This window comes from Leptodactylus fuscus, unplaced genomic scaffold (assembly GCF_031893055.1).
Source record: "Leptodactylus fuscus isolate aLepFus1 unplaced genomic scaffold, aLepFus1.hap2 HAP2_SCAFFOLD_104, whole genome shotgun sequence".
Taxonomy (NCBI): domain Eukaryota; kingdom Metazoa; phylum Chordata; class Amphibia; order Anura; family Leptodactylidae; genus Leptodactylus; species Leptodactylus fuscus.
Genome location: NW_027439858.1, coordinates 93,608 through 105,771, shown reverse-complemented (window position 1 = coordinate 105,771; position 12,164 = coordinate 93,608). Strand labels below are relative to the sequence as shown.

Here is a 12,164-nt window from a genome sequence, read left to right as displayed (position 1 = left end):
GGGTCTGGCGCTCTGTGCATGCTGATGTATACTGTGTATCTGATACTTGTGTATCCTCCAGGTCTCCCGCCGGCTGTATCCGCCATTTCGCGCAGGCCGCAGAGGTAACGCCCCCTTCCTCTTGTCTTCGTTCCGTTCCCGTTTTCCTCTCTTTCTCCTCACTCTCTGTATTTCATCCTTTCTGCAGACTGTTGTGGATAAAGATGGCGTCTCAGCGGCGGCCGCTGCGGATGGAGTCCCTGCAGCACAGAAGAGCTCTGCGGTAGGGTCCACTCCAGGGATTTCGGGCAGGGGGGGGTCTGATACTTTGTGTCTGAGGGGTCGCGGTGGGCGGAGCTTAGCTACAGTCTAGTATGATTAGATGGGATCATCCTCCATGAGGGGTCACACAGTGGACTGACCATTGGGGAGCTGCAGGATGTTAAGGGTTAATATCGGAGCCCATGTGATCTGCATATATGAGCAGGTATGTATCCTGTGACGCCGCTCGCTGACTGCCCCGCCTCCTCTATCTTTAGGAATCTTTGTCTTTTGCGGTGGGGACGTTCAGCGGACTTCTCCATACACAGCAGGTCTTCCCATATCCATCAGGTAAGACCCCAGGAGGACCGTGCGTGTGGCGGTCACTCCTCCCCCTACACATTGGGCACGTGGCGGTCACTCCTCCCCCTACACATTGGGCACGTGGCGGTCACTCCTCCCCCTACACATTGGGCACGTGGCGGTCATTCCTCCCCCTACACATTGGGCACGTGGCGGTCACTCCTCCCCCTACACATTGGGCACGTGGCGGTCACTCCTCCCCCTACACATTGGGCACGTGGCGGTCACTCCTCCCCCTACACATTGGGCACGTGGCGGTCACTCCTCCCCCTACACATTGGGCACGTGGCGGTCATTCCTCCCCCTACACATTGGGCACGTGGCGGTCACTCCTCCCCCTACACATTGGGCACGTGGCGGTCACTCCTCCCCCTACACATTGGGCACGTGGCGGTCACTCCTCCCCCTACACATTGGGCACGTGGCGGTCACTCCTCCCCCTACACATTGGGCACGTGGCGGTCACTCCTCCCCCTACACATTGGGCACGTGGCGGTCACTCCTCCCCCTACACATTGGGCACGTGGCGGTCACTCCTCCCCCTTCCCACTTGGGCACGTGGCGGTCACTCCTCCCCCTTCCCACTTGGGCACGTGGCGGTCACTCCTCCCCCTACACATTGGGCACGTGGCGGTCACTCCTCCCCCTACACACTTGGGCAAGTGGCGGTCACTCCTCCCCCTACACACTTGGGCACGTGGCGGTCACTCCTCCCCCTACACACTTGGGCACGTGGCGGTCACTCCTCCCCCTACACACTTGGGCACGTGGCGGTCACTCCTCCCCCTACACACTTGGGCACGTGGCGGTCACTCCTCCCCCTACACACTTGGGCACGTGGCGGTCACTCCTCCCCCTACACACTTGGGCACGTGGCGGTCACTCCTCCCCCTTCCCACTTGGGCACGTGGCGGTCACTCCTCCCCCTTCCCACTTGGGCACGTGGCGGTCACTCCTCCCCCTACACACTTGGGCACGTGGCGGTCACTCCTCCCCCTACACATTGGGCACGTGACGGCACTCCTCCCCCTACACACTTGGGCACGTGGCGGTCACTCCTCCCTCTACACACTTGGGCACGTGGCGGTCACTCCTCCCCCTACACACTTGGGCACGTGGCGGTCACTCCTCCCCCTACACATTGGGCACGTGGCGGTCACTCCTCCCCCTACACACTTGGGCACGTGGCGGTCACTCCTCCCTCTACACACTTGGGCACGTGGCGGTGCGTGTCTTCCAGAGTCTCATGTCACCTTCCCTCTCTACAGTGTTGAGTGAGGAGCAGTCTCAGTTCCTCAGCGAGTTGGTCGGCCCCGTGTCGCGCTTCTTCCAAGTGAGTAAAACTCAAGATTTGAAAATTTAGAGGAAATTATAAAGAGAATGGAAGGAATCAAAGCTGCTCATCCACTGAAAACCACTGGTCAGACGTGGCTAGTGCAGGGGGGGTATAAGACTCTCAGTCATAGATCCTGTCCCTCCTTCTTCAGTCTGACACATGGGGTGGGGCTGAGCAGACGCCTGGTGTATTGCCTCATTCTGTGTATTATTTGTGTCTTATCTACAACTTAGTAGTGTTAGAAAAGCAAGGAACAGCAGAGAGCAACAGCAGCAATTATCTGAGAGTCTTTTCTCTCCCCTCCTCTTCATAGACTAGTATGGAGAAAGTCACTGGTAGAGAAGACGTTTCTGTCATAAGACCTATCACAGAGCACGTCATATTCACCTGAACTATTCCTTTACTAAAGGTCGTTTATCACAGGGGGTACATGGGTGATGTCTAGAGAAGACCTAGGACAAGTGAAGTAGTGGGTGTAGGTCAGAAAGGGAGTAGGACGTTAGCGGAACAGGGCGAAAAGACAGGAGAAGATGTAGGACATTGGAGGAGGAGAAGATGTAGGACATTGGAGGAGGAGAAGATGTAGGACATTGGAGGAGGAGAAGATGTAGGACATTGGAGGAGGAGAAGATGTAGGACATTGGAGGAGGAGAAGATGTAGGACATTGGAGGAGGAGAAGATGTAGGACATTGGAGGAGGAGAAGATGTAGGACATTGGAGGAGGAGAAGATGTAGGACATTGGAGGAGGAGAAGATGTAGGACATTGGAGGAGGAGAAGATGTAGGACATTGGAGGAGGAGAAGATGTAGGACATTGGAGGAGGAGAAGATGTAGGACATTGGAGGAGGAGAAGATGTAGGACATTGGAGGAGGAGAAGATGTAGGACATTGGAGGAGGAGAAGATGTAGGACATTGGAGGAGGAGAAGATGTAGGACATTGGAGGAGGAGAAGATGTAGGACATTGGAGGAGGAGAAGATGTAGGACATTGGAGGAGGAGAAGATGTAGGACATTGGAGGAGGAGAAGATGTAGGACATTGGAGGAGGAGAAGATGTAGGACATTGGAGGAGGAGAAGATGTAGGACATTGGAGGAGGAGAAGATGTAGGACATTGGAGGAGGAGAAGATGTAGGACATTGGAGGAGGAGAAGACAGGAGAAGATGTAGGACATTAAAGGAGGAGTAGACATGAGAAGATGTAGGACATTAGAGGAGGAGAAGATGTAGGACATTGGAGGAGGAGAAGACAGGAGAAGATGTAGGACATTAAAGGAGGAGTAGACAGGAGAAGATGTAGGACATTAGAGGAGGAGAAGATGTAGGACATTAAAGGAGGAGAAGACGGGAGAAGATGTAGGACATTAGAGGAGGAGAAGACGGGAGAAGATGTAGGACATTAAAGGAGGAGTAGACATGAGAAGATGTAGGACATTAGAGGAGGAGAAGATGTAGGACATTAAAGGAGGAGAAGACGGGAGAAGATGTAGGACATTAGAGGAGGAGTAGACATGAGAAGATGTAGGACATTAGAGGAGGAGAAGACGGGAGAAGATGTAGGACATTAGAGGAGGAGAAGACGGGAGAAGATGTAGGACATTAAAGGAGGAGTAGACATGAGAAGATGTAGGACATTAAAGGAGGAGTAGACATGAGAAGATGTAGGACATTAGAGGAGGAGAAGATGTAGGACATTAAAGGAGGAGAAGACGGGAGAAGATGTAGGACATTAAAGGAGGAGTAGACATGAGAAGATGTAGGACATTAAAGGAGGAGTAGACATGAGAAGATGTAGGACATTAGAGGAGGAGAAGATGTAGGACATTAAAGGAGGAGAAGACGGGAGAAGATGTAGGACATTAGAGGAGGAGAAGACGGGAGAAGATGTAGGACATTAAAGGAGGAGTAGACATGAGAAGATGTAGGACATTAGAGGAGGAGAAGATGTAGGACATTAAAGGAGGAGAAGACGGGAGAAGATGTAGGACATTAGAGGAGGAGAAGACGGGAGAAGATGTAGGACATTAAAGGAGGAGTAGACATGAGAAGATGTAGGACATTAGAGGAGGAGAAGACGGGAGAAGATGTAGGACATTAAAGGAGGAGAAGACGGGAGAAGATGTAGGACATTAGAGGAGGAGAAGACGGGAGAAGATGTAGGACATTAGAGGAGGAGAAGACGGGAGAAGATGTAGGACATTAGAGGAGGAGTAGACATGAGAAGATGTAGGACATTAGAGGAGGAGAAGACGGGAGAAGATGTAGGACATTAGAGGAGGAGAAGACGGGAGAAGATGTAGGACATTAGAGGAGGAGAAGACGGGAGAAGATGTAGGACATTAAAGGAGGAGAAGACGGGAGAAGATGTAGGACATTAGAGGAGGAGAAGACGGGAGAAGATGTAGGACATTAAAGGAGGAGTAGACATGAGAAGATGTAGGATATTAGAGGAGGAGAAGACAGGAGAAGATGTAGGACATTAAAGGAGGAGAAGACAGGAGAAGATGTAGGACATTAGAGGAGGAGAAGATGTAGGACATTAGAGGGTGAGAAGACAGGAGAAGATGTAGGACATTAAAGGAGGAGTAGACATGAGAAGATGTAGGACATTAAAGGAGGAGTAGACATGAGAAGATGTAGGACATTAAAGGAGGAGTAGACATGAGAAGATGTAGGACATTAAAGGAGGAGAAGACAGGAGAAGATGTAGGACATTAAAGGAGGAGAAGACATGAGAAGATGTAGGACATTAAAGGAGGAGAAGACAGGAGAAGATGTAGGACATTAAAGGAGGAGAAGACATGAGAAGATGTAGGACATTAAAGGAGGAGAAGACATGAGAAGATGTAGGACATTAGAGGAGGAGAAGACAGGAGAAGATGTAGGACATTAGAGGAGGAGAAGACAGGAGAAGATGTAGGACATAAATATGGTGAGATAAATGAAAGTCTTAGGACCTGGGATTTCAATTCTTCTTGTAGAACCACTAAGCTCTTGATGAATAGTGTGAACAGGTCCATGTATAAGATGTCTGCTCATATATTACTTTTTAGGAGGTGAATGATCCTGCCCTTAATGACGACCTTCAGAGGGTGGAGGACAAGGCCATGTCTGGACTGAAGGAGCTGGGGGCATTTGGTCTCCAAGTACCTGCTGAGCTGGGTGGGTTAGGACTAAATAACACCCAGGTAGGTGGTCACATATATTGTGGGGGTGGCCGGGGGTTTCTGGGACTTGTCTTTGTATTGTAGTCTGGTCCTGTGACCACCATTTTGCTTTTCCTCACCAGTATGCCAGGTTGGTGGAGGTTGTAGGACAGCACGATCTAGGTGTTGGCATTACTTTGGGCGCCCATCAGTCTATTGGCTTTAAGGGGATCCTTCTGTATGGTACAGAGGAGCAGAAGAAGAAGTATCTGCCACGTCTGGCCTCAGGTGAGCCCCGACAACCTCCAGTAAGGTTGTGTTTGCAGCTGAAGTTGTAACTCTGATTTCTTACCCAATGATCCAGGGGAAGTTATTGCAGCGTACTGCCTGACCGAGCCGACCAGTGGATCCGACGCCGCCTCAATCAGATCTACTGCCAAGAAGAGCCCCTGTGGGAAGTATTACACCCTGTCCGGGGGCAAGTTGTGGATCAGGTGAGGAGTCTAAGGACGTGGCCTAAGGATGCACATAGATAACGCTCCTCCCTCTTGCCAATGTTCTCACTCTATGTGCTGCTCCCAGCCAGAGGACCCCCATGTGCCGCTCATATAGACTCCTCCCTCATGGTCCTCGGAGTTGTTCCTTAGTAGTTCCTTGTCTCTTGCAGCAATGGTGGCATTGCCGACTTATTCACCGTCTTTGCCAGAACTCAAGTCCCAGACGCAAGCACAGGGGAGATGAAGGATAAGATCACAGCCTTTATAGTGGAGCGAGGAGAGGGGGTGACAAGGTGAGTATTGGGGTGCACGGCTGGACTCTTCTCACTAGCAGTACTGCCTATCTCCATCTGACATTGCTTCCTCCGCAGCGGACCCCCGGACAAGAAGCTGGGCATACGGGCCAGTAACACGGCCGCTGTATACTTTGACGAGGTTCGTGTCCCAGCAGAGAATGTCCTCGGGGGTGAAGGCAATGGCTTCAAGGTGGCCATGAACATCCTCAACAATGGGCGGTTTGGGATGGCGGCAGCCATGTCTGGCACCATGAAGGGCTTGATTCAGAAAGCGGTAAGTCCCCAGCTCCAGCTAGTGGGTATATACTGTGATAGGAGGAGGAGTTATAGCAACCAGTAGGAGGAGCTATGACGGCTACATCAGAGAAGGACTGATGGGAGGAGCTATACAGACTGGAGGGAGGGGCTATAATGAGGGTTACATAGGAGAACAGGGCTGTGGGTGGAGTACTCGCACGTCACACTTTACGGCACTGCCGTTCTTCCCGCCAGGTGGAGCACGCCACAAATCGCTCCCAGTTTGGTAATAAAATCCATAACTTTGGAGTCATCCAGGAGAAGTTGGCTCGCATGGCCGTCCTGCAGTATGTGACCGAGGTAACCTGGGGGTCTGAGGAGTACGATGGTGAACATGGGGAGGGGCCTAGACTACGGAATGTAACTGACTCCACCCTTTGTCATCTAGTCGATGGCATACATGATCAGTGCAAACATGGACTCTGGGGCAAAGGACTTCCAGGTGGAGGCCGCCATCAGCAAGGTCTTTGGCTCGGTGAGTTGGGTGTGGACATCTTATTGGTGGTCCTGGTGATGGTCAGACAGGCTCATGTCCCTCTTATGTCCTCTGCAGGAGGCGGCCTGGTCGGTGGCCGATGAGTGTATCCAGATCCTGGGAGGAAATGGCTTTATGAAGGTAAGTGCAGCGGGGGGCTACGTATGACCAGTCTGACCCACCAGCCACTAACAAAGTCTCTTCTCGTGAGCAGGACACCGGCGTGGAGCGTGTTCTCAGGGACCTGCGCATCTTCAGGATCTTTGAAGGAGCCAATGATATTCTCAGACTTTTTGTGGCCCTGTATGGACTGCAGGTACTGAGTGGAGAGGGGGCTGTAACCCAGGGCTGGTGCATTGTGGGTGGTGGTTTCACCGGATCTTTCCATTGTCCTGGAGCGGCCAGTGACCGATGATGTTTCTTCCTTACTGTAGAATGCCGGGAAGGAGTTGAAATCCCTACAGAAAGCTTTGAGTAACCCCTTGAGCAACACCCCATTACTGGTGAGGGAAGGTCTGCGGAGGGCAAGGAGGTGAGTGGGGAAGGTGAATGGGAAGGGGCAGGGGGGGTCCAGGGTGAGTGGGAAGGGGGTTCCAGGGTGGGAAGGGGCAGGAGGGTCCAAGGTGGGAAGGGGGGTCCAGACAGCAGGATGGAGATGTATTTAGAGGCTGTAAGCTATTGGGAAGAGCGGGGAGGAGCTATGGTGAAAGGTGGGTGGAGTCTTGTGAGAGGCAGAACAGGTTAAAGCTGAACCTGATACAGGTTAGACTACCATGTGATATTTTCCTCTCCGTTCTGCAGGAAGGCAGGACTTGGCACGGGACTCACCCTAAAAGGGCAGGTGCACCCAGAGGTAGAGAAGAGCGCAGAGCTGGTGAGTGGTATCCACAAGGTGCCGACCACTCCAACAAGTAGTGGCCAGCGTTCACATTCTGCTTCTGTTCCAGGCCGTTGGTGCTATTGAAGATTTCGGAAGTGCAGTAGAGGAGATGCTCTTTAAGTATGGCAAGAGAATTGTGGGTAAGATGGCTCCTGCGCCCTGTCGTGCCGCTCTGGGCCCTGCTCTGTGTGACTATGTCGTCTTCTCCTTCCAGATGAGCAGTATGTCCTGCAGAGAGTGGCGGATTGTGCCATCGACATCTACGCCATGGTGGTAGTGCTGTCCAGGTGAGTTGTAGGACCTGCTCCACCCTACGGCCATGCCCTGTCCTCTCTGGGGTTCTCCATTACGTGTGTGCGTGTTCTTTTCCCCCGGCAGGTCTTCCAATGCTCTGGCTCAGGGACTCTCCACCGCGGCCCACGAGAAGGTTCTGTGTGACATCTGGTGCTCAGAGGTGAGGACATTGGGCTGTCACTGCTCTTGTGCGGGGACTGGAAGGATCTGATCTCATTGATGGTCTCTCTTGATTCCAGGCAGCGACCCGGGTACACGACAGACTGAGGAGCCTGCGGAGTGGAGGAAGTGGACCTGCTCTATTTAGGAACCTACGGTCCGCTTCTGTGGCCTTGGTGGAGAATGGCGGGGTGGTGGCCTCACCTCCATTAGGTTTTTAGGCTTGTTCATGCCTGTGTATAACAGCAGTGATGTCACAGCTGGTTGTAATCCATACAGATCAGTGGGGTGAATGTAAAAACGCAAGCGCTTCTTGTCCACTGTTCACACATGGAGATTGGGTCCGTTTTGTTTGTGTTTCTTATACAAAAACCTCCAAAAATTGTAAGTTTAACAAACACGGGTGAAAGGAGAACATAAAACAATTGGTGACAATCCCTTACACGAGGTGTCACTGACTGTAGAGGATCCGTCCAGGCCCACACCACATGCCTTATACCAATGGTGCCGAAAATAAATTGTATGTAACCCAGGTGTGTGGTGTGCTCATTACCAGAGGGGGTGCTGAACTGGCCTCCGGCTATGGTCCTTTACAGAGCTTTAAGATGAGGGTCCTATAATTAATGAATACTGAGTGAGGACAACCCCCATGGGGCTGAGAGACGGCCCTCTAAAACTCAGAGTGAAGACAACCCCTGAGCAACGTCTCCCTAAAACTTGCCGAGCAAGGACAACCCACGCGGGGTTGAGGGACAGCCCTCTAAAGCTCACCGAGCGAGGACCTCTCCTGAGCGACGTCCCCCTAAAACTCACCGAGCGAGGACCTCTCCTGAGCGACGTCCCCCTAAAACTCACCGAGCGAGGACCTCCCCTGAGCGACGTCCCCCTAAAACTCACCGAGCGAGGACCTCCCCTGAGCGACGTCCCCCTAAAACTCGCCGTGCAAGGACAACCCACGCGGGGTTGAGGGACAGCCCTCTAAAGCTCACTGAGCGAGGACCTCCCGAGCGACATCCCCCTAAAACTTACCGAGCGAGGACCTCCCCTGAGCGACGTCCCCCTAAAACTCGCCGAGCGAGGACCTCCCCTGAGCGACGTCCCCCTAAAACTCGCCGAGCGAGGACCTCCCCTGAGCGACGTCCCCCTAAAACTCGCCGAGCGAGGACCTCCCCTGAGCGACGTCCCCCTAAAACTCGCCGAGCGAGGACCTCCCCTGAGCGACGTCCCCCTAAAACTCGCCGAGCGAGGACCTCCCCTGAGCAACGTCCCCCTAAAACTCGCCGTGCAAGGACAAGCCCTGAGCGTCGTCCCCCTAAAACTCACCGAGCGAGGACAACCCCCGTGGGGCTGAGGGATGCCCTCACCTCACCCCCTCCCCCCCCCCCCAAACTGAGTGAGGAGAACCCCCTGCAGGGCTGCGTGACGATGTCTTCCACCCACCAAGATAGAGTCCTCAAAGTGTGGAAGGGACGAGAGGTACAAGGGTTCCTCTGACTGCTCAGAACTTCATTGCCAGGTCTGTCTCCTCCTTGAGATGGAGGCCTTAGCCTTCCTCATAATGAGGATAGCCCAACCTCCAGCATCATGGCCGATGAGTCTTCCCTCTTTAGATAGATATTGGGGTGTGAGGGTTGTCAGATGGAGACTGCTTGTAAGCCACGTATTCCCTGGAAGACGACCATTCCTTCACCTCAGCATCTCCAGGTCCTGGTGACCCCAGAATATCTTCATCTCCTCGTCTTCTTACAACACAAACAAAAGGCTTTGAAGTTGTCGGTGATGTCTCCAGTCCCTGCGCTCTTCTTACCCCTCCCCACTTCTTCTATAATCGGACTATGGACCTCCAGAGTTCACACCTGCCAGACAACTACATTCAGATTCTCCGTCCCCAAATTTGCTTGAAAAACACCAGGACCAAGGACTGGATTATATGGGCAGGTCTCCTTATAGCTGGTGGGGTCCGCAGGTGCCCCCTTTAGAACCAGATTACACTTCCAAGCTTCAGGTCCCCAAGCAGATGCTGATGGGAACTAAGCGTCAGCTCCTTACATATGGAGGACGTCTCAAAGCCCGGACACCTGTGACCGAAGGGGGTACGCGGGGTCAATGCACCAAACATGAAGACTCCATAGCATAATACCAGGGGTAGGTCAGGAGACCAACGTCAGGCTATGCTATCATCTGAGACAGAAACTCTTGTCATGGGTTGTCACAGCCCCGCCCCCTTACTGACATCACTGATATGACTTGTGATCTGAGATGAGATCCGTCCCCTAATACTACAGTACAGCTATTCATCTACTACTGACAACCAGCCGTACAGTCATGGCCAAAAGTTCTGAGAATGCTACAAATAGTAATTGTTACAAAGTCTACGGCTTCAGTTTTCCTAATGGTAATTTGCATATACTCCAGAATGTTATACAGAGTGATCAGCTTAACAGCAATTACTTGCAAAGTCAATATTTGCCTAGAAAATGAACTTTATCCCCAAAACACATTTCAACATCATTGCAGCCCTGCCTTAAAAGGAGCAGCTAACATGGTTTCAGTGATTGCTCCAGTAACACAGGTGTGGGTGTTGATGAGGACAGGGCTGGAGATCAATCTGTCATGATTAAGTAAGAATGACACCACTGGACACTGTAAAAGGAGGCTGGTGCTTGGCATCATTGTTTCTCTTCTGTTACCCATGGTTATCTCTAAAGAAACACGTGCAGTCATCATTGCACTGCACAAAAATGGCCTAACAGGGAAGAGTATCGCAGCTAGAAAGATTGCACCTCAGTCACCAATCTATCGCATCATCAAGAACTTCAAGGAGAGAGGTTCCATTGTTGGCAAAAAGGCTCCAGGGCGCCCAAGAAAGACCAGCAAGCGCCAGGACCGTCTCTTAAAAGTGTTTCAGCTGCGGGATCGGGCTACCAGCAGTGCAGAGCTTGCTCAGGAATGGCAGCAGGCAGGTGTGAGAGCATCTGTACGCACTGTGAGGCGGAGACTCTTGGAGCAAGGCCTGGTCTCAAGGAGGGCAGCAAAGAAGCCACTTCTCTCCAGAAAAACCATCAGGGACAGACTGATATTCTGCAGAAGGTCCAGGGAGTGACTGCTGAGGACTGGGGGAAAGTCATTTTCTCTGATGAATCCCCTTTTCCATTGTTTGGGACATCTGGAGAACAGCTTATTGGGAGAAGAGGAGGTGAGCGCTACCACCAGTCTTGTCTCATGCCAACTGTAAAGCATCCTGAAACCATTCATGTGTGGGGTGGCTTCTCCGCCAAGGGAATCGGCTCTCTCACAGTCTGACCTAAAAACACAGCCATGAATAAAGAATGGGACCAGAATGTCCTCCAAGAGCAACTTCTCCCAACCGTCCAAGAGCAGTTTGGCCACCAACAATGCCTTCTCCAGCATGATGGAGCACCTTGCCATAAAGCAAAGGGGAGAACTAAATGGCTCAGGGAACAAAACAGAGAGATTTTGGGTCCATGGCCTGGAAACTCCCCAGATCTTAATCCCATTGAGAACTTGTGGTCAATCATCAAGAGACGGGGGGACAAACAAAAACCTACAAATTCTGACAAAATGCAAGCATTGATTGTGCAAGAATGGACGGCTATCAGTCAGGATTTGGTCCAGAAGGTGATTGAGAGCTGCCAGGGAGAATTGCAGAGGTCCTGAAGAAGAAGAAGGGGCAACACTGCAAATATTACACCGCTGCAGTAACTCCTTCTAACTGTCACTATAAGCTTTTATTACTCAGAATATGAGGTACTATTCCGTTATCGGGCCAGCAGCAGCGCATTTCAGCACCAGCTTTCGGGACAGCAGTTCAGTTCAGCAGCGGGAATTACAATGACATCCGAGGACTGCTGGCCCGATGCTTGTGCCCAGTAGCCAGTACATCAACGACCCCCCCTCCATCTCCTCCTCCTTCCAGTGCTGCCCCCCAGCTCTCCTTACATCTACCCCGTACCCTCTCCCCGCCACATGACTAAGCCGATGCTGGCCCGATGATAGAGGCCGTGCTTGTGTGTAGTAGGCAGTACATCGATCGATGCCCTCATCCTCCTCTTCCTTCCAGTGCTGCCCCCCAGCTCTTCTTACATCTGCCCCGTACCCTCTCCCTGTAATAGGCCTCACCGTAAATCTTGAGCAATGAATGCTACTAGATAGCCGCCGG

General features: G+C 52.2%; 1 protein-coding gene across 2 annotated transcripts in view; it reads left to right on the top strand.

Moving 5' to 3' along the window:
* ACADVL (acyl-CoA dehydrogenase very long chain) overlaps positions 1–8,516 on the top strand; it is a 55,347-nt gene extending 46,831 nt beyond the window's left edge. Inside the window, exons 2-20 of one of the 2 annotated variants that reach the window (XM_075261294.1) lie at positions 62–104; positions 188–262; positions 519–591; positions 1,872–1,936; positions 4,994–5,128; positions 5,230–5,374; positions 5,451–5,580; positions 5,754–5,876; positions 5,955–6,153; positions 6,372–6,476; positions 6,565–6,651; positions 6,730–6,792; positions 6,866–6,967; positions 7,086–7,183; positions 7,453–7,525; positions 7,599–7,671; positions 7,746–7,818; positions 7,910–7,985; positions 8,065–8,516. In XM_075261294.1, coding sequence (XP_075117395.1) covers positions 62–104; positions 188–262; positions 519–591; positions 1,872–1,936; positions 4,994–5,128; positions 5,230–5,374; positions 5,451–5,580; positions 5,754–5,876; positions 5,955–6,153; positions 6,372–6,476; positions 6,565–6,651; positions 6,730–6,792; positions 6,866–6,967; positions 7,086–7,183; positions 7,453–7,525; positions 7,599–7,671; positions 7,746–7,818; positions 7,910–7,985; positions 8,065–8,205 — 1,879 coding nt within the window. In that variant the 3' untranslated portion in view covers positions 8,206–8,516. The remainder of the gene's footprint in view (positions 1–61; positions 105–187; positions 263–518; positions 592–1,871; positions 1,937–4,993; positions 5,129–5,229; positions 5,375–5,450; positions 5,581–5,753; positions 5,877–5,954; positions 6,154–6,371; positions 6,477–6,564; positions 6,652–6,729; positions 6,793–6,865; positions 6,968–7,085; positions 7,184–7,452; positions 7,526–7,598; positions 7,672–7,745; positions 7,819–7,909; positions 7,986–8,064) is intronic. The other variant, XM_075261295.1, reaches the window with a different exon arrangement.
* Positions 8,517–12,164: the final 3,648 nt, after the last annotated feature.